Below are 27,482 nucleotides of genomic sequence, written 5' to 3' on the forward strand. Positions count from 1 at the left end.
CCTCTCCTCAAGTCGCTTCACTGGCTCCCTATCCGTTTTTGCATCCTGTTCAGACTTCTTCTACTAACCTATAAATGTACTCACTCTGCTGCTCCCCAGTATCTCTCCACACTCGTCCTTCCCTACACCCCTTCCCGTGCACTCCGTTCCCTGGATAAATCTTTCTTATCTGTTCCCTTCTCCGCTACTACCAACTCCAGACTTCGCTCCTTCTTTCTTGCTGCGCCCTACGCCTGGAATAGACTTTCTGAGCCCCTACGTCTTGCCCCATCCTTGACCATCTTTAAATCTAGATTAAAAGCCCACCTCTTTAACATTGCTTTTGACTCGTAACCACTTGTATCCACTTGCCTCCACCTACCCTCCTCTTCTCTTTCCTCTACACATTAATTGATTTGTTTGCTTTATTTTTTGTCTACTAGATTGTAAGCTCTTTGAGCAGGGACTGTCTTTCTTCTATGTTTGTGCAGCGCTGCGTACGCTTTGTAGCACTATAGAAATGCTAAATAGAAGTAGTAGTAGTGGCTGAGACACACCAGCGATGCAAGCATCAGTGCTTGCAGCACTCAGCGGAAGGCTGCACCGTCTTGACTAGAGAGGTGTTCCAGGAGCCACAAAGAGCACAGAGCCCAACAGAGTGGATTTGTTTCAGCCACGGCTCAGAACCAACATAACAGCGCCACAGAAAAGCACCAGAAGAAATCTGAAAAAAGATAGATACAGAACTCCACACAATACACACAAACAATAGAAGGGACGGAGCAGAACTCCTACACACATGCACACAGGCACGCCCACACAATCAAAAAAATATATTATTATTAAGTAATTTGGGAGAACAAGGACTCCCCACCCAACAGGAGACTAACCAGAGGGTCCCTACACTAGGTACCCATGAGGACCCCATACCTGATAGAAGAATAACCAGAGGGTCCCTACACAAGGCCTGAAAGGACTCCATACCAAAACGCCCAAAAGGAGAAAATCAGAGGGTCCATACATGGCGACTCAGTGCCTAAACTCTCTATAGGAGAACAACAAGAGGGCACCTAATTAGGATCCACACCAGGACGTCCGACAACCAGTTCCCTGAGTCTAAACCCATCTCAAAATGGCAAATCTAAGAACATGGGCTTTCTACTGCATGGTAATAATATGGATAACTGGAATATTAGTGGCATCACTTAACAAATAGAACAAAATCCCCGTATGCATCACTGACAAATGACAACCCCACCATCAACTGGAAGAACAAACATAACCCTCCCAACAACATAGAGACTAAACCAACAACAAAAGGACAAACATTTTGATAACTTTCTTTAAGAAAAAAACTGTACCTTTTTGTGTTCAAACAATCTTATTGTTTCTCAGTGTGTCCAGACAAACACAAATGAGATGTAAGGCCTTTCTTCTGCGTAAATCAAATGTTTTAGTGGTGGGAGGTATCGTTTTCCTAAAATTTCCTTGCAAATGTCTGTCACAAAAGGTAATAATTCATATATATATATATATATATTTTTTTTTTTTTTTTTTTTAATTTATTTTTTGGATCCTGTGCATTTAGGGTCTCTTTTACAAAGCCGTGCTACCAATTCTCCGTGCAGCAAATGAGAGGAAGCCCATTCAATTCCTATGGGCTTGCTCTCATTTGCTATGCGAGAATCGCTAGTGCAGTTTTGTAAAAGAAGCCCTTAGAGCACTTTATTGCAGATAAAATGGACTTTTCTAAGACTTAATGTGTGTGCAGGTGTTAAATTGGGGTCTAATGATTTATTGTTTGCATTTGTTCCATTTATTTTTTTATTTGTTAATTTAGTCCAGTTGGCTCTTCCTGATGTGGGCTAGTAGGGATTGATGTGGGAATGTATTTAGTGTATTTATTTTTTCTTGCTCCTTTTCTGAGCATTTTATTGTAGTAAAATTCTTAATAAAAAACAAAAGTGGCCTGTGCTATCCCCAGTGCAGGTCTTTCCTGTGCGCCAAAACCACTTTTAGCGTTGCCAGAAAATGACCAATTTTTCAATTTCAGCATTAATAACCATGTGCTAATTTTCCCATTACTGTATGACCAATAGCGTATGTGCACTTAATGACACCTATTTTACAGGCAGTAAGGACTCATGTGCTGACCACGCACTAATCAGTTAGTGCATCAATATAGCTGCGCTAACTGATTAGCACAGACCCCACCTACTCTCCACCCCAGACCTCCCTAGCGCTAAAAAATAAAAACTATTTTTTAACACATGGGTAGCGCACACACATGCAAAACCTACCACAGAACACCTGAGTGCAACCTGCGGTGGTGCATTTTAACCTGCACTAAACATGCATTAGTGCTTACTGCAACTTAGTAAAAGGATCCCTAAATTTTCAGCTGAAAATGCATCTTAATATAGGAGTGTAAAAATTTATCAGCCCTCTTTTACTGCAGTGGATGCCATGCAGTATGTGAACCACTTGCTGTGCAGCCATTTCCTGGGGCAGCCCTTACCACCACCTATTTAGGAGGCAGTTGGGGCTCCTGTGCTAACCCCATGGTAACCGGGCCCGATTACCACTGGGTAATCCCCGGCACTAAAAAATAAAAAAATATTTTTTAAGTGCCAGAAATGGCATGTGCTGGGGGCAGGCACTACTTGCCAGGCTTCTGCAGTAGCCTGGCGATAGTGTCGAAATGACAGAAAAGCAGCATTACTGCTACTGCCGCTTAGTAAAAGGGGCCCTATGCTTATAAATTTATACCTGCCATTCATTTGCCTAGATTTATAAGCTTAATTTATTAACTTACTCCCGGATTCTATATATGGTGCCTGAAAATCCACACGGAAACCAAAGCATATTCTCTAACAATGCACATAACTTAGTTAACTAGCTAATCAGTGCTGTTAATTGGATGTTAAACAATTAGCACAAATTGGAATTAATTGAGATTTATGCACACAACTCGCTAAGTGTATTCTTTAACGTGGTGCACCTAAATTCTAAGTCGAATAGAAAAAAGCGCATGGCCATAGGTGGGGCATGGGCGTTTCTAAAATCTATGTGCATAATTATAGAATACATCCGATCTGCGCCTAATTTGGGTGTCGGGATTTACACTAAATAAAATGTAGCCTAAATAGACGTGACCAAATTTGGTCACGTGGCGAGCCACTTGATGTATTCTATATATTGCACAGAAATTTAAATCTATTCTATATAATTTAGGCGTACTGTTTTTTCTGCTCAGATTTTTCATGCACCATATACAGAATCTAGCCCTTAGTGCTGAAAACCAGTCCTCACTTCTTTTTCCCACCCTAAATCCACCCCCCCCCCCCCGATACCTACTTTTTATGCTCCTACATTTAAGAGTTTAGTTAAAGTTTGAGTATAAATTTTGGTATTCAGAGGCCAATGTAAGAGCATAACTCTCAAAGTTAAGAGCAGATATCCTTTGAATTTCAGACCCTTACTTATTACCAGGACTTTTCTTAGGAGGCTTTCAGTGGTACTGAATACTGGTACCTTTTTCATTGCCTGTTAAAATTCATCCATGTTCCACAAGTTTTAATGAAAGAGCTCAGGCCCTGCACACCTCATAGCAGTCTGGCTTGTTCTCTCTTCCCCGCAAGAGGTGTGTTCTAAGAACTGGCTTGATATAGAAACTCAGACCAATTCATCACTGTGCCACTTCATTACCAAGCTAGTTCATCTTATAACAGTTCATTATCAAAGACATTACATTACACCCAGTGCTTTCTTTGTAAGAAAAAAGGTACTGGTACTCATACAAAACCAGCCTTAAGAGTGGGGTCACTATGGCTCCATCCTCACCATAGCCACACCCATTTTACCAGCTATGTTACATATAAAAATACATCATTGAAAATAGTACACTAGTCTCTAGGTCCAGCATAAGAACTCCTAAGAGTGACCATCCTATGTAATAATTCTCACCTCCAACGTTCGGTCTCTGCCTGGGACCGTGGCTCCGTGGTCTGATTCCGGCAGTAGATCAGTGACGTCATCCGCATCACACGAACAGCTGAAACAGAAGAGAAAGAAGAGGCTGTGTGAAGTGGCATCCCTACAGTGCAGGAGGTAAAAACCTGCAGGAGGTGGGGAAGGGGGGTCCTGAAACAACAGGGGAGGGAAGGGGGGGTCATGAACGACACGGGGGGGGGAAGAGGGTCCTTTCGCTTCTGTTTCTGCTGTTCGTGGGGTCCCGCCCTTGAGGACGGGACCACAGGAACAGCTGAAACAGAAGCGAAAGAAGAGGCTGTGTGAAGTGTGCAGGAGGTAAAAACGTGCAGGAGGGGGGGGGGGGGGGGTCCTGAAATGACAGGGGAGGGAAGGGGGGGTCATGACCGACACAGGGAGGGGGGGAAGGGGATCATGAAACTACAGAGGGGGGTCCTGAAATGACAAGGGGGGAGGGGATTCCTGGAAATCAACTGGAAGGGTTGGGGCAGGTCCTGCAACTGGAAGGGGAGGGGAGTCCTGGATCAGGGGGTAGGGGGGATGGAAAGAAGAGGAGGGGGAGGGGGTCCTGGAACTCAGAGAGGGGGGAGAGGCGGAGTGGGAAGGGGAGAGGGGGGATGGGAAGAAGTGGCAGGGGGGGTCCTAGAACTCACGTGTGAAGAAGTGGGAGGGGTTTCAGGAACTCAGGGGTGGAAGGGGGGAGGGGAAGGGGGTTCAGCAAACTCTCGGTCTCGCTGTGTCTCACATATGCACTCGCACACACTGTCATTCTGACACACACACACTCTCTCACAGACACAATCGCACCCAATCTCACTCTCTCTCTGATACAGTCACTCTCACACACACACTCTCTCTCTCAAACATACATACTACGAGGAAAACCTTGCTTGCGCCCGTTTCCTTAAAAACTGAAATGGGCCTTTTTTACTAGTAAACTAATAAAATATGTAGACAAAAAAAATCAGATGAAACCCCCACAAAGCCAGACTCTGTCATGCAGGATACACCAGAAAAACAAAATATTTCCCCCTTGTACTGCTATAAAGATAGCAGACGTAAATTTAAAAAATGACATATTCTATTCACTACAATACAAATTAACAACTACAAATAAAACAAAAAATTTAAACTACCACCATACTACTTTATCTTAAACTAAAAAGAAAATTCATTTTTCTACCTTTGTTTTCTGGCCATGTACTTTTTTTTTTAATTGTGTTGGTCCCAGTCTCTGGTTTCTGCTTTCCTCGTCCTCTCTTAACTCTATTGCCAGACTTTCCTGTTAGTTATTTTTCTCTCCTTCTTTTCCTTTCTTCAATTTTATTTTCTGCCTTTGTCCACATTTAGTTCTTTCTTACTTTCCAAACTTCAATTTCCCTCTTTTGACTGTGCCTACCTACAGCTTGCCCCTCTCTCCTCCCCCACTTCTATCCAGCATTTCCCCCTCTCTCCTCACCACTTCAATCATCTGCTCCCTTTCTCCTCCCCACTTCCATCGAGCATTGCCCCTCCTCTCCTCCCCATATTCATCCAACATTTGCCCCCTCTCTCTACTCCCCACTCCCAACCAGCATTTGCCCTTCTCTCTTCTCCCCACTTCCATCCAGCATTTCTCCACTTTTCCCCCTCTCCCCATCCAGCATCTTGCTCCATGCCCCCTCTCTCGCCATCCAGCATTCTGTCCTTGCCTCCTTGTCTCCATCCAGCATTTCTGTCCTTACCCCTTGTCTTCCCATATGGCATTTCTCCCCTTGCCCCCTCTCTTCCTAGCTGGCATTTCTCCACTTGAACCCTCTCTTTCCATCTGGCATTTCTCCCCTTGCCCCCTCTCTTCCTATTTGGCATTTCTCCCCTTGCTCCCTCTCTCCCCATTTGGCATTTCTCCCCTTGCTCCCTCTCTCCCCATCTGGCATATCTCCATGCCCCCCCTCTCCCCATCTGACGTTTCTCCATTTGCTCCCTCACTTCCCATCTAGCATCTTTCCCCTTGCCCCCTCTCTCCCATCCGGCTTTTCTCTCCTTACCCCCGCTTTCTAAATCCATCATCTCTCTCCTTGTCCCCCTCTTCCCCTATCCAGCATTTCTCCCCTTTTCCCCTCTCTCCTCATCCAATATTTCTCCCCTTTCCCCCTCTCTTCCCATCCAACATCTTTCCTTCCCTTCTCTGCCCCCCCCCCCATCCAGTATTTCTCCCCTTACCTCCTCTCTCCACATCTACCATCTCTCTCCTCTTGCCCCCTCTTTTCCATCCAGCATTTTTCCTAACAAGCAGCAGCAGTGGGCAAATCAAGGAGTAAATAGTATGGGTCCGCAGTGCTCAGACTCACAATGTCAGCTCTGCTGATCCCCTGCCCCTCTGCAGCTCATGTTCTAGCACTGCAGCTCGTACCTGCTACTCCTTGCTTTGCCCATTGCTGCTGCTCATTGGGAAAAGCTGCTGTGGCTGTGTGAGAGAAGTGGGGGATGAGCAGGGAAGGGGAAAAAATGTGACTTTATGCTGTACCAGCGTGTACCGGCACAAAAAAGCTCTGATTTTGCCTCACGTCACCTCACCACATATCCATGCTAAATATATTTAAATTATATGCACGAAAAACTTGCAGCAAATGAGGGGTGAGCATGCCAGTAGACATCGATGCCCGTTCTTTTGTGCCTAAATATGAGCCTCACTAAAACATTCACATAAAATTTTCACAAGCCCCATATTTAAGGCAAAAAAACAGTGTTCTTGCCACCTAAAGCTGCCACTTCATCACATGACAGTTCATCACTGTGTCTCTTCATCACCAAGCCAGGTAAACATCCACATGACATTTACCGCTATGGACATTTTATCACTCACTTCAGCACATATTCAAGCTTAATACATTCAAATTGTATGAGCAGAAAACTTGCAGATGAAGGGGAGAGCATGCCTGTAGTAGCGCGTAATATTTTCACAGGACTCGTATATAGGTGCAGAAGAACAGCGCTCTTATCACTTAACTGTAGGCGTCTCCTTATAGACACCCTCTAAAGGGATAATTTTATAAAAGATTTTTTGCACTTAACCCCTTTTATGCACCTAAAAGGCCTCAAAAAAATTACCCCAAGGGTTACATGAATAAAAAACATACTGCATCCACACACCCCTAATTTTCTTTCCTGTTTTATCTACATAGGTAGCTCAGCGGTACTTCCTTTTCAGCAAGTGTTAAGCCCGCATTGGGCTTACCTTCACTTTGTAAAAGGGGCCCTCAGTTTGCACTTCAAGTTTTCCGAGCATATAATTTGAGTACAGGTGGAGGGGTATTTTTGATATGGTGTCTATGACCGACTTTGGACGTTTTGTACAAAACGTCCAAAAAACAAATAGAAAACAGGGTAATTTTCAAAAAAAAAGAAAAAGTATTTTTTTACCATTTCAAACAAGGTTTTGTGCTGTGTACGTTTTTTTTTTTTTTTTAAAATCATTAAAAAAAAAAGTCTAAATGAAAAACGTAGAAAATCAAGCCATTGGGCTGTAGGAGGGGCCAGCATTTTTAGCAGATTGGTCCCCCAGACATCCCAGGAGAGCAGTGCAGCACCCTAGGAGGCACTGCAATGGACCGAAAATAAATGATCCCAGGTACACATCTCACCGTTGCTTCCTTGTTTTCTCTGCTGACCCCCCCCCCCCCCCAACCCACCCAAAACTTACTACCTGCAACTGTAACCCACTACAGTAGTCCTTATAGGTGAAAGGGGCACCTATATGTGGGTACAGTGGGTTTCTAGTGAGTTTTGGAGGGCTGACAGTTTCCACCACAAGTGTAACAGGTAGGGGGAGGTATGGGACTGGGTCCACCTGTCTTCACTAGACTACTCCAGGGACCTGCGTGCTGCTCTAATGGACCTGAGTATAACATCTGAGGCTGGCATAGAAGCTGGTAAATTATGTTTAAATTATAGTTTTGGGTGTGGTGGTGGAAGGGGGCCATTTATTACTGGGAGAGTAAGGGGAGGTCATCCTTGATTCCCTCCAATGGTCATCTGGTCATTTAGGGCACCTTTTTGTGCCTTATTTGTTATAAAAACAAGTCTAGCTCAAAATGTCTTAGTTTTAGTGGTGGACTGTTTTGTTTTGTTCCATTATGGCTGAAAAATGTCCAAGTCTTAGGAATGTCCAAATCCCATCCTTAACACCTGCCCCCCCCCCCCCCTTGAGATTTGGGCACACTGCAGATGAAAAGCATAGAAAAAGCCTGAAAAATAGGTTTTGGGAATACCAATTTGGACATTTTTGTGAGAAAAACATCCAAATGCTGCTTTATGCCACTTTTTAGATGTTTTTTCTCTTTCAAAAATAAGCCCCTTAGCTTTCTAGACGTGTTGATATGTGTTGAGTGCCTATTCTTCTGCATCTAAATATGAGACTTGTGAAAATTTTATGTGAAAGACGTTTTAGCGAGTCTCATATTTAGGCGCGGGCCCGATTCTATATATGATACCTAAAAGTAATGCGCAATAGGCAATTACACCTAGGCATATTCTAAATACCACACATAAACCTACACGTGGTATTTACTCTTAAGTGTAGTTCATGTGACTAGATCTACGCGCATCCATTTACACCAATGAAAAGCTGCTGTAAATCTCTGCTTGTAGATTTACACGCACTGGCCCATATTTTATAACAACTCATGTAGATTTTGAAACACCCATTTCCTCATCCCTAAGCACACCCCTTTTTACCTGCACGTGGTAGAATTTAGGCGCAGTACTTTACAAAATACACTTTGCAATGTAATTTTTGCCAATTAGTGCTCGTTATTGCTTGTTAAGTGCTGTTGACAGTGCTTAACAGCTTGTTTAAACAATTAATCTACTCACGTAGTTATATAGTGTGCCTAGATTTACGAGCGGAATCGTGCATAACTCTAGGCGCACTATATAGAATCCAGGGGAAAAGGGATGAAGTGTCACATGATGAAATGTCTGTGGTGATAAAGTGCCATGTGATGAAATGTCATCAAACCCACTGATGAACTTGTAGGGAAGGGATGAGATTTTGGATTTAACGTTTGTAGCCCAAGGTGAGTTACATTCAGGTACAGTAGGTATTTTCCTGTTCTTTGAAGGCTTTACAAATCTAATCCCCCCCCCCCCCCCCCCCGTTCACAAAGCCCGACATAGCCCATTCACTTTGAATTGGCTGTGTTGGCATTGCCGCGTGGCAGCTGATAGTGCGACTTTGTAAAAAGGGGGGTAAGATTGTACCTGATGTAATGGAGGGTTAAGGGGGTCTTTTACTAAAGATGAGCTTGAATTATGTGCAGCAGGGCCCATAGGAATAGCTGCAGATACTCGAGCTAACCTTTAGTAAAAGACCCCCTAAATGACTTGCCCAAGATCACAAGAAGCTGCAGTGGGATTTCTTAGATTTCTTTTTGAAAATTTTGCAGTATATTAAATTGACCCTTGTTCAGAGCAACCCACTAATTTTCAGCAACACTTATCCAGTTAGTGCTGCTGAAAATAACCGGTTAGCACCGAACTGAAAATTGGCTATTTTGGGGGTGTTCTGGGGCACAGTCAGCACTTAACCAGCCAGGTTATTTAGATAAAGAGGACCACATAAAAATCAGTCTTATCTTTATGTGGTAACCCATTGCCGGTTAAGTGCTGAATATTGGACTTAACCAGCTATACCTTAGCCAGCTCCAGAAACCTAGAAACTCAGTGCCGATTTCCGGAAGAGGATCCAGCATTGAACTTCTGGGGTTAACGCTGGAGGCAGTCAGTAAAATGCTGATCACTGCCGGCTGAATATCGGGCCCAGAGAGCAAGATCTTAATTGTGTTTTTTTAAATTGCAGCAAAGGGGGCAATTTTATAACTAACTGCACACTTGAATAACTCACATATTGTGCAGGACCTGTACATTTTCAGAATGAAAGGATGCATGTACATGTGCGTTGAAAATTACCTCAGGGAATTTGTGCACATTTTATTTTTGTTACATTTGTACCCCGCGCTTTCCCACTCATGGCAGGCTCAATTCGGCTTAAATGGGGCAATGGAGGGTTAAGTGACTTGGCCAGGGTCACAAGGAGCTGCCTGTGCCTGAAGTGGGCATCGAACTCAGTTCCTCAGTTCCCCAAGACCAAAGTCCACCACCCTAACCACTAGGCCACTCCTCCATGTATTTACACCTTCTCTTTTGCATGTACAAAGTATTTGAGTTTATAAAATGTATGTGCATGCCTGTAAATTAAGTATTCACATAAGTACAGACCTTTTCCTCAGCAATACAATACATTTCTGATAAAGATATGCATTCTGTACACAGGTAAATTTACCCACCTATCACGTGCACAGTTTTATAATTGCCTGCTTATGTACATAAAGTATTGTTTGATACCCAAAAATGGCTTTTGAAACTGTCCTGCCAATCAGGGATAGGCAATTCCGGTCCTCAATAGCACTAGGCAGGTCAGGTTTACAGGATTTCCACAATGAATATGCGGGAAATAGATTTGGATGCACTGCCTCTTTGGTATGAAAATCTAGCTCCTGAATATTCATTGTAGAAATTCTGAAAATCTGACCTGCCTGGGGATCTCGAGGACTAGAATTGCCTACCCCTGGCCTAATTACCAAAAATAAAAAAAATTGTTTTCAAAGTACTGCTGTTCTACTATTAAAATATGCAAAAATCATAAAGGGGCCTATTTTCTAAAGTGTAGTAAGATTTTACAGTTAATGTGTGGTAACTGCCAAAACCTCTGCATTAATTCTTTGTCATCGCACATTAACTATATGATAAATAATATGATGTAGCTATCTGTACCTCTCGAGCTGGCATAAACTGCATTAACAGTTAACGCACAATAACTACCTTCAAATAAACTGTAAGGTGTAGTCATCACCTTTTTTTTTTCAATATTAGCTGTTTAATATCGGAATTACTATATGTGTCCAAGGAATTTCTGCATGCCAAAGAGCAGGTGTAAATACATGCATACAAATTCCCCTGAGGTCATTTTCAAAGCAGACATAAGTGTGTCCTTTCGTTATGAAAATGTGCTGGCCCTCACAAGGAAAAAATATGCTTACTACTTCTTCACTCAGTTATATTAACGAAAGCACAATTAAGATCTTTATCAGGATTGTACGGAGGTATTGCTGAAGGTGGAGTCTGCATTTTCATATGTTAACAAACCGCTGACAAGGCTTAGTGATTAATTTGCAAAATAATGATTTCTGCCCTCATATTCAAATCAGTAATGAATTTCCTACAACAGTGGTTTTCAATCTGATCCTCTGGAACCACAGTCCAGTCTACTTTTATGTGGAATGCCGAAGTTTTTAATAAAAGAAAATGATAAATTATGAATAATTTACTCATGGATAAGGGCAAACTCTACACATTATTCCTGGTATGTTGCAACCAAATACAGAATATATATTGATAAATAGCAAAACATGTTTCATTTTCTATTTAATGCATAACTATTTTTGTCAAGTAAATATTGTATACAGAATGACACCTAATTATTTAAATGTTAATGCTGATCTTTCTTTTTGTAGATTTTCAGCTTGACCACCCTGCTGAGTGAAGCACAGATTTGTACCTGTCTGTCAAGCTGGCAAGTAATTTACCCATTTCAAAATCTGAAGAGTAATGACCCTGGTGAAAATCCATCTCCTCTTAGGATTCCTAAACCTTTTAAATCATGTTTACGCTGAGAAAGCAAGGAATTCAGGCATTCTTGTGTCTCAAGTGGCTCTTTTATTGACTGATTATAATGGGAACTCCAGCTTGCTTTCCAGCCTGCTTAAGGTCCTGAAGAGAAAGAGACTCTCAAATGCCCTTAGGAGGATGCAGGTCCCAGTTCTTTGTACTGGAACAGAAACTGACATGTTTCTGTTTGCATGTCACCAGAATGAAGAATGTGGGCCTGTTGGTTGTGATTTGATCATTTGCTTTGCAGTATAATGTTGGCTGTTTACAACTTTACTTGCCTATTCCTAGTGTACAATTACTTGTCACAGTTCACACTTTTACTTAGATGCTTCATTATTTGGATTTGTAACTAGCATAAAAATGAGCACATACTGCTTTTAATTTGAGGTGTGATATGAATTTGTCATATACATCACACCTAATACCTTTCTGTTAAATGTAATTTGTTTTTCTTATTATGAAAGTTCACATGTAAATTTCATAACAGGGCACCTATATGAAGCATCCAAAAAGTGTCTGTTTTGTACTTATTTGATAAAGGTATGATAGTTGACAGTTAAGGATGTGCACAGGGTAAAAAAAAATTGGTTTGTTTGTAGTTTGGCCTTTTTTTCCTGTTCTTTCAGATTTATTTTTGTTTATGTTACATTTTTGTGTTAATAAAAATTTAACAGTTTTACAAACTCAGGAGCCTGTTTACTAAACTGCAGCGAAAGTGGCCTTAGTATGTCCTTACACAGGTCTTTTCCTGTACGCAAAGGCTATTTGTACCACCAGTTTTCAAATTTTTCCACTAATGGCAGTGCTCTAATTTTCCATTATCGCGTGAGCCCCTACTGCCACCTATTTTGTAGGCGGTAGGGATTCGTGCTAAACTTGAACTAATAGTGTGTGGCAATGCCAATGTGCTAACCCCCCAGTCAAGTCCCTTTGGCAATACATAAATTTTATTTTTTAGCACATGGGTACCACGCACACATGGCAAAATTACCACAGGAAGCTTCCGACCCGTAGTACGCCATTTTTTGCTGCAGTAAGCATGCAGTAGTGCTTACCGCAGCTTAGTAAAAGGACCCCTTCAAACTGACTCTACATACATTTATTTATAGGATATAACATGTGTTAGATCAATTGTGCATTCAGTAAGGGGCCCTCTTACTAAACCGTAGTAAAATTTGCAGTTACCGTCTCTTAAAGCAGGACTTTGCCAGACGGTAACTGAAAATTTATCACAACTATTGAGGGCATTCCTAGCCTTTGCCATTACAGGTCCAGCATTAAAATGACACATAGCATGCAGTACTTAGCTTGACAGTAAGGAGGCAGTAAGTGGCCTGTGCTAACTGCAAAAATGCTGATTAGCACGCAATATTTGCAGCATGCTAGCTGAAAAAAACGCCTTCCACGCCCACTCACCAAACATTACATGCCCCCCAATGCAAGAAGCATAACTAACTGCAAAAATACCTTAAAACCCCTTAACACAGTTGTGTGCTAGCAGTTACCACACAGTAAAGTGCGTGTTAAGTGCTGAATGTGGTTTCGTAAAAGGGCCGCTATATTTTTAAGGTCATGCCTGGTGAGCCAAATGCACACTAATTAATGCTTGTCCATAAACTTACGTGCCCTTATGAAATAGGTTTGTACAATGACCCTTACTACAGCACAGACTTGCAGCTGCTTAGAAAAATGTATACGTTTGCATGTACTCTATGAGTATACCCATCTATATATATATAAAAGGCACTTTGAAGCCTCAAGCCGGAAACTTGAGGCGCCCGAGATATCCGGTTTGGCCTGCAGGCTCCAGTCACTGTAGCTCCGCCCTCGCGTCAAAATGCGATGATGTTGAGGGCGGGGCGGCCCTCGCGTCAAAACGCGATGACGTTGAGGGCGGGGTGGCCCTCGCAACCACGTCACTGAGGGACAAAGGGACGAAGAGGAGAGGTGTGCAACTCGGAACGGAGGCACGGAGGGGGTGTCTGCAACTCGGGAGGGAGGGAGGGAGGACGGGGGGGGGGGGATTACCCTGCTAGCGCCCGTTTCATTTTTGCCAGAAACGGGCATTTCTTACTAGTATTTTATAAAATGCGCAGACCATTTAAAATTAGGCAGAGCCATGCAGCGTGCCCACTTTTACACTTGTGTACCCCCCCCCCTCAGTTTTATAACTGTCATTTTCTGAATATAAAACAGACACTCCATGTAAAATGCTTTACAAAATTACCCCCAAAAGGGAGGGAAAACCCTAGACCAGTCCTCAGGACACACCTAGTCAGTCAGGTTTTCAGGATACCCACAACGAGTATGCATGAGAGAGATTTGCATGCCCTACCTCCACGGTATGTGAATTTATCTCATGCATATTCATTGTGGGTATTCTGAAAACCTGACTGGCTAGGTGTGTCCCGAGGACTGGGTTAAGAACCCCTGGTCTACACGTTTGCTGAGAATTGAATTTTATATCTGATTTTTTTGATGAGTTGGTTCCAAATTTTGTTAACAGCTAATGACTGCAAGTATTTTGTTATCTGTACCTGGTTTGCATTCTAGTTCTTTCGTGCAGCCTTATGCTGCTCTGCTTCCACCAAATGGAATTCCCTCAGCAAACCCAAAAGAATTCTTACACTCTCATGCTTCAAGCCAGATGTGGCTTTTTACCTGCAGGGTTTGGTTGTTTAGGTTTGCTATATTTAGGGGCCCTTTTACTAAACTGCATTAAGAACTTAGGGCCGGATTCAGTCAGTGGTGCTGGGAAAAATCTGCTCCAAGCGCTGTTCTATAAAGGGCACTCCAGGCTGCTTGCCTTTTGTAGAATAATGTCTAAAACAGAGTCCCGTGCCCAACTTTAGGCATGAGCAGTTACGCTTGTTGAAATTTGCTGTAAATCCTGGCACGCAAGCTTGGTGCGTAACCCTGGTATTCTATAACACTGCTGTTAAAGCTTTGGAACGCCCATGCCCCTTCCATGGCCACACCCCCTTTTGGATTGTGCACAAGATAACTTAGGTACGGAATGTTATAGTGTGTATACAGATCCACTCGTAATTCCCGATTAGTACCAATTAGCGTTAATAATTGTTAATAGCTGATTAACTAGTTTGCACATAGTTCTCAGATCTGTATCGAAATTTGGATATCCAAAAATGGACGCCATATAAAGAATCCAGTGGTTAATGTGCAGTAACTGCTAGCACACAGCTGTGTTAAGGGGCTTTGTGATAATGTAGTAGTTAACATAGCAAACCTCACATTAAGTGCTTTTTGTGTGAGGGGTGTGCCTTGGACAGAGAGTGGGCATGGAAGGCACTTGGTAATTATTACGCTTCACGCACCACATACTGACTGTCTAATGCTGAGTTAATGCAGGACCATTTACCACCACCTAAATAAGGGGTGCAACGTACCTCTGCAGGAAATGCATACTAATTAGCACATGCTAATGAGCAGTTTTACTTGGGACCGGTATAGGGCATGCTGGAAATGCCAACAAATAGTTACCACATTAAGGGGCCCTTTTACTAAGCCGCATAGGCGCCTACGCACACCCAATGCACGTCAATTCAGAGTTACCACCCAGCTACCGCATGGCTCATGCGGTAATTTCATTTTTGACGTATGTCCGCTATGCGCTCCATAAAATATATTTTATTTTCTGGTGTGTGGCAACTCCAACTTGCTGCGCATAGGCAGTTATCGCATGGTTAACGTGAGAGGCCTTACAGCTAAGTCAATGGCTGGCAGTAAGGTCTCAGACCTAAAATAGATGCACGCCAATTTTTATTTTGCCACACGTCCATTTTCTGCAAAAATGTTTTTAAAGGCATTTTGTACAGGCGTGCTGAAAAATGGATCTGCACACGCCCAAAACACGTGCATACACTAGCGCAGGCCATTTTTCAGCGTGCCTTAGTAAAAGGACCCCTAACTTTTTAGTTACCATGGGGTAAAGTCCTGTGTTAAACCACAGTAACTGAAAGATTTACTGCAGATTAGTAAATGGGCCCTTTAATCCCTCTATATTTTGTTGAATGCCCAGGTGGTACCGTGCATAGATTGTATATGTGCTACTTACTTTTAAGAAATGAAGTCTGCCGGCCCACAGACATTTTTTCTAAAAGAAATAAATGGAGATTTTGAAGGCTATCCATTTGATTGCTAATGTTATATTCCACCTATGGTGTTCCTTTGGGAGAAGCCCAAGGGAAGACGTAAGAAACCATTCTACAGCTTGAGATACATTGAAGGATGTAATCTGCTCCTAACTGTGACCCGAGTATCAATTGTTATTATTTATTGTAAGCAAAATACTGCCATATGTCTCTTACTATTATATCAAGATTTGAAGCCTCTAGTCTTCTCCTAGGAAGAATTAGGAGTTAGATCAGTATCAGTCATGGGCCTTAACTATTGGTTCAGAAAAATTACAGTTTTGCATATTTTGTTTGTTTGTTTGTTAGACTGTTTCACTACCAAAGATTGTTGTATGCTTTGTTTATCTACTTTTTTCCTTGAAACAGAGATGTATTATGTAGCTTTCTTTTGCTTCTTATATTTCCCTATGTTCATCTTCTGAAGCAACATTTATACAGTTTATACAAAGTGCTTATCAGTGGCTACTGATTAGGTATTACACAGGGCAAGCAAATACATTATTTTTGGAGGGAAAAGGGCACTGTAATGCAGTATATTTGTTCATGTTTAATAAAATATTTAGAAATCTTAATATTTGCTGGTCTATTATTGTACATCTTCTCTATCATGTGCCATTTTTTCTTTATTTCTTGTTTTATTCTGTTCTCCTGGTCTCTTATTCTCTCTTTCTCCTGGGCTTTTCCATTCTGTATTGTATGCATTCTATCTCATATACATTCATTGTGGGATTCCTGCTCTTTTCATTCACTTTGACTATATTCTCTGAGGTCAGTTTCCGCATGTTCAGCATGAATTTGCATGTATAATTACCTTTTGTAAAATGAAAACAAATGGGTGGTATTATTAGGGTAATATAACATGTGTAAAAGGGTAAGCAGACACCCATTTTATGCCTATTCTATACAGAAAGGTAGGCAGAAAACACATTTATGGCACAGTCAGTTACATCTATGTCTAGATGTTAGCCAAAACACATGTAACTTATTGAATGCAACAGGGGCAAAGCCAGACACCCAATTTTGGGTGGGCAGAAGAACCCTGCCATATCCCACAGGTAATTTGGTCTCTCCTCTTGCCTGCATGCCATATGGTCTCTCAAACACCCCACCTCTCCCGCATACCTTTTAAATAGATTTTCAACAGCAGCAAGTATTACACACTGCTTATCTTGGCCCCACAGTCTTCCCACTGATGCAACTTCCTGTTTCCACATAGGCGGAAATACATCAGAGGGAAGGCTGTGGGGCAGGTGCGAGCAGTATGTATCAGTCACTGCTTGCTGCAGGTGAAGATCTGCTATTTACAAGGAGGGACAGTTGGAAGTTTTCAGCTGGTGGGGCTTGGGAATCCCTGCCAGCCACATCATAGGTGTGCTGCTACTAGGTGGGCCTGAGCCCAAAGTGTGTGGGCCTAGTCCCACCCGAACCCATCCTTGGCTACGCCACTGGAATGCAATCATGCTCACACCCACTGGCAAAACCTGGTGCATACCTTTGTACTAGTTGGTATTCTATAAGAGGTGATTTACATGCATAAGTGGCTAGAATTCTGCCATTTACATGCATTCCTGCTGCCTAAAACTAGATGCGTTCATATAGAAATACCCCTATATGTATAATGCTAGACATAGGTGCTCATTTTCAAAGCACATAGGCTTACAAAGTTCCATAGTAAAATATGTAACTTTGTAAATCTGTGCTTTGAAAATGAGCCTTTATTATATAACCAACATGATGCGTAAAGTGAAAGGGGTATGTTTGGGGCATTCCAAGGGTCGTGCCAAGTATACATATAACTTACAGTATATGTCTAAGCACTGGACATAGTAAACCCGGCAGTTTAACTAAATATATAAGCTATACATGTAAGCACTGATATTCAATGGCTGGACAATATTTTTATTGAAAATATATGCCCAACTTAGAACAAAAAGTTTAAATAGCTCAAAGACCATCTCAACAGTACAAACTACTGTCTCTCCTCCCTCCCCCATGCTTGTACCCCCCCCCCCCCCCCCAGCCAGCAACCCATTAGTTGTTCGGGTTGCTAGCAACCCCTCCTCATTTCCACTCCTCACTGCTTCCTTCCCAGTCTTCCTGTGTCCCGTCAGCCTACCCTATCCTTCCCTCCTAACCATCCCCCGAAAATATTCAGTGGCTGTATTTGTATCTTAATATGGGGGTGCAAATAATCAGAGTTTATATTTATGTTACACATATAGCAGTATATCTGTATATCCAATGGTGCTTGCTATCCCCTCTTTCTATAACAGGTCATCTAAATTTAAGTGCCTCTTACACACTTAAATTTATAGACTGCTAGCATTTATACATGTTAGCCTACACGTATGCATGTAAATGGCAGTAGTGCACTCAACCGCTATTCTGTAATTATGTGCTAAAATGGCTTAGTGGGGCACTTTCAAAAGGACCTCCAAGTCAGAATCAGGATGTCCATGTCAGAACGTCTCAAACGTGAGACAGGCATTCATGTGCTGGAGATGTCCAGCATGAAAAGCTGCTTCACAAACTGGAACAGCCAAATTATGAAAGGGGGAAAATAAGGAATATGGATGTCTTTATGGCAGTATTCTTAGAAAATACCCAAACAGATGTCCTTGCAGTGCAGAGAGGAACAAGGGTCCCACCATTTAAATTTTTTGTTTTTTTGTAATTGTGAGCCCTGCAGGATCAGAAAAATACCTACTATACCTGAATGTACATCACTTCAACAGCCTTCAGGCGTGCAGGTAGCTTATATATTTAAGTACATCAGGTATTTTTCTGTTTCTGGAGGGCACACAATTAAAACAAATAATAAAAGAATTAAAGTGGGATTTGAACTTGTGTCCCTTGGTTTACATGCCACTGCATTAACCATTAGGCTACTCCTTAGATCTGCTGTCACAGAGCCTGATATTCTTTTCCAGTTTCACTTTCAGGGGAGAGGGACGAGGACAGCAACCACTGGGGGATTGAGGTGTCATACCCTAATACCTCCAGCGATCAGCTTCTCAATCAGAGCAACGTTTTGGACCCTAGACATGATTGAAACAGGACTAAGGACAGCCTTCTTTTTAGATTTGGACATTGCCTTTTCCTTTTGGTAATTGCTGTTGGACGTTCTGATTTTGGGCCCTCCCTAGCCCCACCCAAAACTCACCCATAACACTCCCCCTTGCTATTTGGATGTACTGCAGTGTTGAACGTCTAAATCCTGCCTTTGGAAAATTGGGGTTTGGACGTTTCAAGCACATGGACTTTCATTTCGGTATTGTGGGACATCTGTATGCTTTGAAAAAAAAGCTCCTTAGTGTGTAATTGTAAGGGGGGTATTCACAGGGAAAGGGCAGAGGCAAGGCTGACATTTAAGCACTTAAGTTATAGCACACTATAAACTGTTCATGTAAATGTCACATTTAGGTGCTAACATGTACACCAGCTATAGACCCAGCATAAATGTTAGCACTTAAATGTAGATGCATTGGGACTGGTTTATGCTGGTGTTCTATAATAACGCCTATCATTTAGTGCTGCTGAATATAAGAACATTTAAAATGTTTAGATTAGGCATTTCATATTATTCCATAGATGTTCTGCTAAAAATTGACCTCTGTTTCTTCATATTCTACAAAATCTCTTACTTTTCCCGTATCTTTCTTTTGTACTATTATTTTTATTGCAGCCCTCGCAGTCCTAACAAAAAAAAAGAGAGCAACACTGGACTTTCAGGATTGAGATAATCAATGTCCTCCTTTATTGGAAGATTGACCCGACACGGGCCGTTTCGGTGCTCAAGCGCCTGCCTCAGGGGTCTAACATAAAATCATAAAATAACATATAAGTATATCAGTTACATGCAAATTAAAACATGCATATATAAAAACTTTCAATTATAAAAATATATAGTCCACCATAAATCAAATAAAACATACACATAAAGCCGTAAATACATATATATATAAAAACTTATATGTGCAGATGTATTTGTAAAAGAATCTCTTAATTTCCAAATTTAAAAATAGGACGTTTGTATGTATATGTTCTATTGTTATATCAAGACCGGATATCATTTATAAGTATATGGTTCTTCAATGTCACCCAGCATCCACATAATTTTTGTCTTTGAGCACTAAAAATGATAACCCTATATACCCTTTAATCAATATTATACGAAAAAAGGGGGGCAACCATTCGATAACAATAAAGTAGTCCGCACCAAGATAATTTAAACTTTGCTTTCCAGATTAACATTGAAAAGATCTCTAAATCGATTAGCCAATATACAAATATAAAAGAAAAAAAATGAACTTTATATATAATGGGACACATTCTAAAAATAAGTAAAATGACAAATAAATTAATTTTGTTCAAAAACATTCATCTATTGTTAATGCCTTACTGGAAAATCTTACCAGATAATCCTGTTTGTAACTTTTTCAGAGATGTGTGTATAACCAAAAAAGCGGGGTACAGTTCCTGACATGAAGAGAGGCAAGGTAAATGGATATTTAGTTATAAATAGTTCAACAGTAGTAAATCCTACGTCGAATTATTCTGTTTATATAGACCCCTGAGGCCCGTGTCGGGTCAGTCTTTCAATAAAGGAGGACATTGATTATCTCAATCCTGAAAGCCCAGTGTTGCGCTTTTTTTTTGTTTCTGTATTGTTTTGTATGCTGTTTTACCCTCTCTTTTGTGTTTGTATAGCCCTCTCAATCCTAAAATAGTGCCCCTTTTACCAAGGTGCTGATGTTGGCACATGTTTTTGATGCATACCGAGGCCCCCTTTTACTGCAGCAGGTAAAAGGTAGGTCTGATCTTTCATTTTTTCAGGAAATGGCCATGTGAAGCACTTGCCACGTGGCCATTTTGGAGAGGAGCCCTTACCGCCACCCATTGAGGTGGTGGTAAGGGCTCCCATGCTAACCTGGCAATAACCGGGTAGCATGCAGCACTGCCTCATTACCACCAGGTACACACCGGTGCTACAAAAATAATATTTTTGTAGCACCAGATATGGCGCGTACAAGGGGTGGGGGCAGTGGCGTAGCCAGACCTGACATTTTGGGTGGGCCCAGAGTTAATATGGGTGGGCACTATGTATATATAGGTGTGAGTAGTGTTTCTTGGGATACTCCTAAATAATGCCTTAGAGTGTGCTTGATGATGGATTTCTAAATAAATAATCTGCCCATCTGTCCTGCATCAACATAACAATATAAATACTCAGAGCCTATGTTGCAAACCTTAACACCACCAATTCTGAACAAATACCAATAACAGTACCTTTAAAAAGGCAGCAGTGAATACAACACCAATATGCGTCCTACTGGAAAAGCCAGACAAGTCAGACATATAGATCCCCACACCAACCACATGCCAGAAGAATCTCTCACATGCAGAACACAGCTCAACCTTCATCAATTACAGCATAAAGGACCAAAACTTTAAAATTGTCCTGTAGCCTAGCATCAGCCCTGCCCTTCCCTACCCCCCATCCCTCCCTGTAGCCCGACATCAGCCCTACCTTTGCCTTCCCTATCCCCCATCCATCCATATAGCCCAGAATCAGCCCTACCCTTTCCTACCCCCCTCATCCATCCCTGTAGCTTGGCATCAGCTCTACCTTTCCCTTCCTACCACCCCATCTGTACCTATAGTTCGGAATCAGCCCTACCTATCCCTTCCTACCTCCCATCCATCCCCATAGCCCAGCATCAGCTCTTCCCTTCTCTACCCTACCCCTATCCTCGCAGCCTAGCATCAGCCCTTCCCTTCTCTACCGTATCTTCCATCCCTCACTGTAGCCTAGTGTCAGCCCTGTCCTACCCCCTACCCATCCCCCCATAGTCTATCATCTCCCCCACCCTGAGGTACATCAGCATTAAATATAAAACCTTTTGTTTTTTAATGTCCTGGACACAGCAGAGCCCAAATCCCCACCCTCCATCCACATTAAATATAAAGTTGGGTTTTTTTTAACAATTTTAACCTGGGCATTGCAGAGAGACCATCACCACCCAAGAACTCACCAAAATGAGAGGAATAGACAACTTTTTAAAAATTAAGCTGGGCACTATTAAAATTTATTGTTGGTAAATTTCTGGGTGGGGGTGGGCTCCTCATTGCCTAGGGCAAAAGAGATATATTTAATGATTAAAATATACTTTTGTTGCCCTTGGCAGTGAACAGCCCACAACCCCCCCCCCCCCCACCCAGAAGCCCACATCCAGACCAGAGCCATCATTTTTATTACAAGAGTAATCAAAATGCTGGCTGGTGGTGGGCTTCTGGGTGGGGGTGGGCTCTTCACTGCCTAGGACAAAAAAAGGTATATTTTAATCATTAAATATACCTTTTTTGCCCTAGGCAGTGAAGAGCCCTCCCCTACCCAGAAGCCCACTACTACCAGCCAACATTTTGAATACAAAAATTACATGACATTAAAAAAATGTATTTAAATTTTATTACCTGATGTGCCCTGGCTCCTGTAGCTGACTCAGACTGTGTTGTGGGGCCGCGAGGCAGTGCTACTGTTGTGACTACTACTGTGATCGAAGATTTGAGTGACTCACTGTTAAGAACCCGGTACTGAATCATCTAGACCCAGACGCGGACGGCAGTGCACCAGGCAGGCACAGCTGTGGAATAAGGAGCCATGCCCACGACACAGTCAGGCCAACAGCAGCCTTTCCTATGCGGCACTGTGTGTGGCCCGGCCGGCACCATCGTGCCATGTGCATTGCGGGCTGGGGCCGGAGTGGGGGGAAGCAGGCAGTGCCGCGTGGCTGCGGCGAATGCAGCAGCTGAGCTTATGCGAGAACGAGGCTGAGCGTGCACGGCCGTGGCGTGGGATGGAAGGCAGTGCTGGCCGAGGAGGAGGAGCCAGGACCAGAAGTCAAGAGCTACCAAGACTGCCAAAACGCAGGTGGGTGGAACTGGGAGGCAGGTCAGCGGGGCGGGCTGCCTCCTCGATGGCAGAAACTAAGGCTGTGGCCCGTTCTTGCGATGGCAGAAACTAAGGCTGTGGCCATTCTGCTGCTGTTTTGCTGTGCACTTTTCACCGGCGCTTAAAACTGGGTGGGCCTGAGCTGAGATTGGGTGGGCCCAGGCCCACCCGTAGCTACGCCTCTGGGTGGGGGTAACCCAGCAGTACTTCCTTTATAGCGAGCGGTAAGCCCGCGTTGGGCTTACTGCCACTTTGTAAACAGGGCCCTTGGTAAATGAAGTAGGAGAAAGACCAAATTGAACCAGTCAGCCCAGTTGAAATTCTTCCATTTGGAACTGATAATCATATAAATTATTATTCTCAATAACTCCTGCCCTCTTCCATCATATATTACATCAATTAAGTACATAACTATTGCCATACTTGGACAGACCAAAGGTCCATCAAGCCCAGCATCCTGTTTCCAACAATGACCAATCCAGGTCACAAATACCTGGCAAGATCCCAAAAAGTACAAAACATTTTATGCTGCTTGTCCCAGAACAGTGAACAGAAAATGTGCAATCAGCAAACAATAACAGGCAACTGAAATACGGCTCAATTATAAAACTATTTAAACATTTGTAGTTTTATAATTGATCCGTATTTCAGTTGCCTGTTATTGTATGCTGATTGCATATTTTCTGTTCACTGTTCAAGTTTTGACAATAAACCTGTTTAGTTTGTTGACTCTGCTGTCTGGACAAAGAATCCTGGTGGTTTGTGTGTTGGGTCTGTGAGTGCTTTCTAGGAACTGTGGGACCACTGGGACTGTGCCCCCAGTAACCTAGAAATCGCTGGGGATAATTTGAGAGCGGGAGACACCCAGATGCGGTTGTGACCCAGTCGATGGGAGGAGGGTTCTAGTGTAGAGCACAGGTGTAGGCAGACCTGAGCTGTGCTGGGAATAGACCCTCTAATTAGCCATGGGGTAACCCCAGGCGGATGGCTAGGTGTTTCATGACATGATAGGAGGAAGTGCAAAAATGGCATTGTGGGGTTCAAGGGTGAAAGGGAGGAATATGTAGAAGCTGATAAGGGTAAAGCTGAACTACTTAACAATTATTTCTGCTCTGTGTTCACAGATGAAAGGCCGGGGGTAGGACAACAGTAAACAAATGCTAATGGGAATGGATGTATGGTAGATTAGGACCGATTCTCAGAAGACTGTGTTCATGAGGAGCTGGCTAAACTGAAAAAGGAGAAGGCAGTGGGGCCTGTTGGGATACATCCAGTGGTGTGCTGGAGCCAGCTTACACCAGCTCTTGAGAGCTGGTAGTTTTTTTTTTTTTTTTTAATTTTGTGAGACAGTTGTTGGGTCCAGTCAGCTGGGGCAGGAGCGATCCTTCTACGCTCCTGCCTATGCATTCCCCACTCAATTGTTTCTCCATATTGAAAGGACTGCCACAAGTTTCAGCAGCAGTTTCGCAAGATTGCCATGGGAACGTACGGCAGCCATTGTCAGTATGGACTAGAGAGTGGAGACTGCATGGGCAAGAGCATAGGACGATCGCTCCTGCCCCAGCTGACCAGGCTCAACAACTGGCTCGCAACTACAACTACCAGAGTGCACATTCTCCCTGGGGAGGAGTTGGCAGTCATGTGGTTCCCAAGTGTACTGTGTGAGGACTCAGAGCCTGTTGTTGCCGTTTTTGTGGCAAAGAGCTGTACGGGGACATTATGCCAGAGGTGGAGAAGGGTGATGAGAGCCGTCGGTGCCGGAGCTTTGCCTGAGGCTGGCTCGGAGCCTGTGGCAGGGGGAAGCTGCTGAGAGCAGGCATCCAGGCTGTGTGGCTATCTACACAAGCTGTCAGACAAGGGTCCACTTTGGAGCTTCCGCAGCCACTGGGTAATGGGCAACCCTTGCTGCAGGTCGATGCCTCCTTCTGCTATGACCTGTTTTACTTTCTTGCCAGGTATTTGTGATCTGGATTGGCTGCTGTTGGAAACAGGATACAGTGTCTGATGGACCTTCAGTCGTCCCAGTATGGCAACGCTTATTACCTTTACAAGTGGACTAACATGTCTACCACACCACTTCACTCAACCTCTGTGCAAAATTTGCTAGACTCCTTCAGCATAAAGAAGTTGTATGTTCTATTAAGACCAGTGGAGCTAATGTGACATATGCCTTTGTAACGCGCTCCTCTCACTCAGAAGTGGGTTCACGCTCAGGAGGTGGACTCCTTGAGTTAATCTTGGGTTCCGGAGACTGTGTGCTCAGGGTCCCTCCAGGTCACACATAGGAACCACACAGTAACCAGAAGAATCAAGGAAAATAACTGAACTTTATTTTACAATTGGAACACTGCAGCAACAGTCATAGGAATCCTCAGCACACAGCTATGATGATAATCATTCACAATCTTATGCAGTTACAAGAGCAATGAGTCTTTCCTTATTGGGTTATGCACTCACACAAAACCCCTTTCGCCTGACCTGCAACCAGTTGACTCTCAACAATCACCTTCTCTGATGTATCTTCATCAGCGGAGAATTGGACCTAGTATTCACTGTCCAAGCCTTTCAGGGGTTTACCCTGACAGAAATCACCAGCCGCGGGGAGACTGTCCTACCCTTAAGCCCGGTTTGCGGCACAACTCCCCAGTCTCCACCCCACAAGTCGGCTTCTTTATTCGGTTCGGGAGATTAACAGTAATAGCTTTGATCCTGTTCCCCTCTCAAGGGTTTTCTCAGCAGGCACCCCTCTTTAGTTCCAACAGGTCATTTGGTGAGGGTTTAAACTTTGTTGGCACAGGCTACCAAGGACAAGTTTCTTCCTTAAATAGAGGAGTGTGGTAGCCGTGTTAGTCCATTCTTAAATAGTAATTCATCAGCTCCACCCCAGACTAAGGCTCCATGAATCAAGATATCTTCCAGTGTGAGATGGACTCATGATTATTTCCATGCTCGGTTCCTCCCCCATGGAGCTTCAACATGACAGGGGGTTACACCTTCTGACTCTTGAATTTGAAGAGATGCCCTTGTTTGGCGCATAGCTTATACCTCTGCCTAGCTGCACAAGGAAAGCAAGTTCCATTTGTGAAAGAAATATCTGTAGTGATTGGAAAATGTCCAACCATAGGTACCTTTTTTAAGAAGTCACCCGGAGCTCAGCATGCTAATGCTTGGCAAGTGTCCCAGGTTGAAACTGAAACTGGATCTGAACCAAAGAAAACTCCTAAAGACTGTGTTACAAGAAGGAAGTCAAGCTTGTAATGATTGAAAAAGTGATATCATGTATACGATGTTGGCAACTCACATAATAACAATAAAAACTAAGAGGTCAATATTCAAAGAGATTTAGCTGGCCAGAAATGGCTCCTGGCTGGTTAAATCGCATGTGTGCGGCAAACTGCTGATATTCAGCAATACTTAACCGGTTAGTGCCGCTGAACATCACAGACCATTAAACTCAAAACTGGCTATTTTGTGGGCAGTCCAGGGGCGGAGTCAGCACTTAACTGCCTGAGTTTAGATGGGACTACATAAAACTTAGCCATATCTTTATGAAATTTTGCTTATGTGGTTAAATGCTGAATATTGCACTTAACTGCATAAGAGATAGCTGGTGTATAAAACCAGATATTCAATACCGGTGCCCAGTGGACATGAATATCCAGGAATAATGCTGGTAGATAATAAGAATCAAAACAGGGCTAAGTACAAAGTTTGGATAAAATACAAAAGCATATCAACGGGAGGTCGACTAAATGAAATTAAAATGATAACTCTTACAAATTAGCAGCTACAAAGGACATGGAGGATGTACACAAAGGGAAGACAGAGGGCCATAGAAGATTTCTGGCATCTTAATTCAGTCTTGATGCAAGGTCATGGTGGATATCCCAAAAACCGTAATGATACATGATAATGATAAACTGGTCTTATATCCCTCTAATACCTTCTCAGTTCAAAGCGGGTAAGAAAATCACAGGAGAACAGAAACAATCTTCTGAGAATAAAGATTAAATGATATCACATCAAAATCAGGAAACAGAGTGTAGAACATATTTTTGGAACAATAAGGTTTTAACCTTTTTTCTAAAATTGCTATAAGATAAGGCAGAGTTAAAAATATCTCCTGTTTTCCAATGTCTAGCTGCCTGAAATACCAAAGTCAGTTCTAATAAGTGTAATCTTTTCTTTCCCCTAGCAAAGGGAAAGGAGAAAATCACATCTCCATTACATCTAGCCCTCTGAATAAGAGGAAACTGAAAGTGACCATAAAAATAGTTTGGAGCAAAGCCATACAAAATTTTAAAAAGAAAACAAGCCAACTTAAAAATGACTCTGGCCTCAACTGGGAGCCAATGCAATTTAATAAAACTAGGAGAGCTAAAATCAAACTTAGTAAGTCTGAAGATCAACTGGGCTGCACTATTCTAAATAGTCTGAATTTTTCTGAGAGACTCATATTGCATCCTAAAGTAGTCTAATTGTGAAATCAGAAGAGCCTGAACTAAAAATCTAGACTGATCCATCTCAAAACAGCTTTGAACACATCTCAGCTTCCTCATTATATAAAGAAACACTTCTTGACCTAGGAGGAAACCTGATTTTCTAATGATATTGAACTATCAACCAAGATTCCAAGAATCTTGATTACTGAAGAAAATTCATATATAACATGATCAATACAAATAGTTCTAGGATAT

At 42.6% G+C, this 27,482-nt stretch overlaps 1 protein-coding gene and 1 long non-coding RNA gene across 2 annotated transcripts in view; one reads left to right on the forward strand and one right to left on the reverse strand.

The window, feature by feature from the left end:
• BBS9 (Bardet-Biedl syndrome 9) overlaps positions 1-12,686 on the forward strand; it is a 554,781-nt gene extending 542,095 nt beyond the window's left edge. Inside the window, exon 21 of the mRNA XM_030204492.1 lies at positions 11,523-12,686. Coding sequence (XP_030060352.1) covers positions 11,523-11,551 — 29 coding nt within the window. The 3' untranslated portion in view covers positions 11,552-12,686. The remainder of the gene's footprint in view (positions 1-11,522) is intronic.
• On the reverse strand, positions 8,739-16,827 carry LOC115470889. Its single transcript, XR_003942255.1, has 3 exons — positions 16,816-16,827; positions 9,750-9,755; positions 8,739-8,818 (listed from the first exon to the last, which is right to left on the reverse strand). It is a non-coding gene; the product is annotated as an uncharacterized LOC115470889 (long non-coding RNA).
• Positions 16,828-27,482: the final 10,655 nt, after the last annotated feature.

This window comes from Microcaecilia unicolor, chromosome 1, assembly GCF_901765095.1.
Source record: "Microcaecilia unicolor chromosome 1, aMicUni1.1, whole genome shotgun sequence".
Classification (NCBI taxonomy): domain Eukaryota; kingdom Metazoa; phylum Chordata; class Amphibia; order Gymnophiona; family Siphonopidae; genus Microcaecilia; species Microcaecilia unicolor.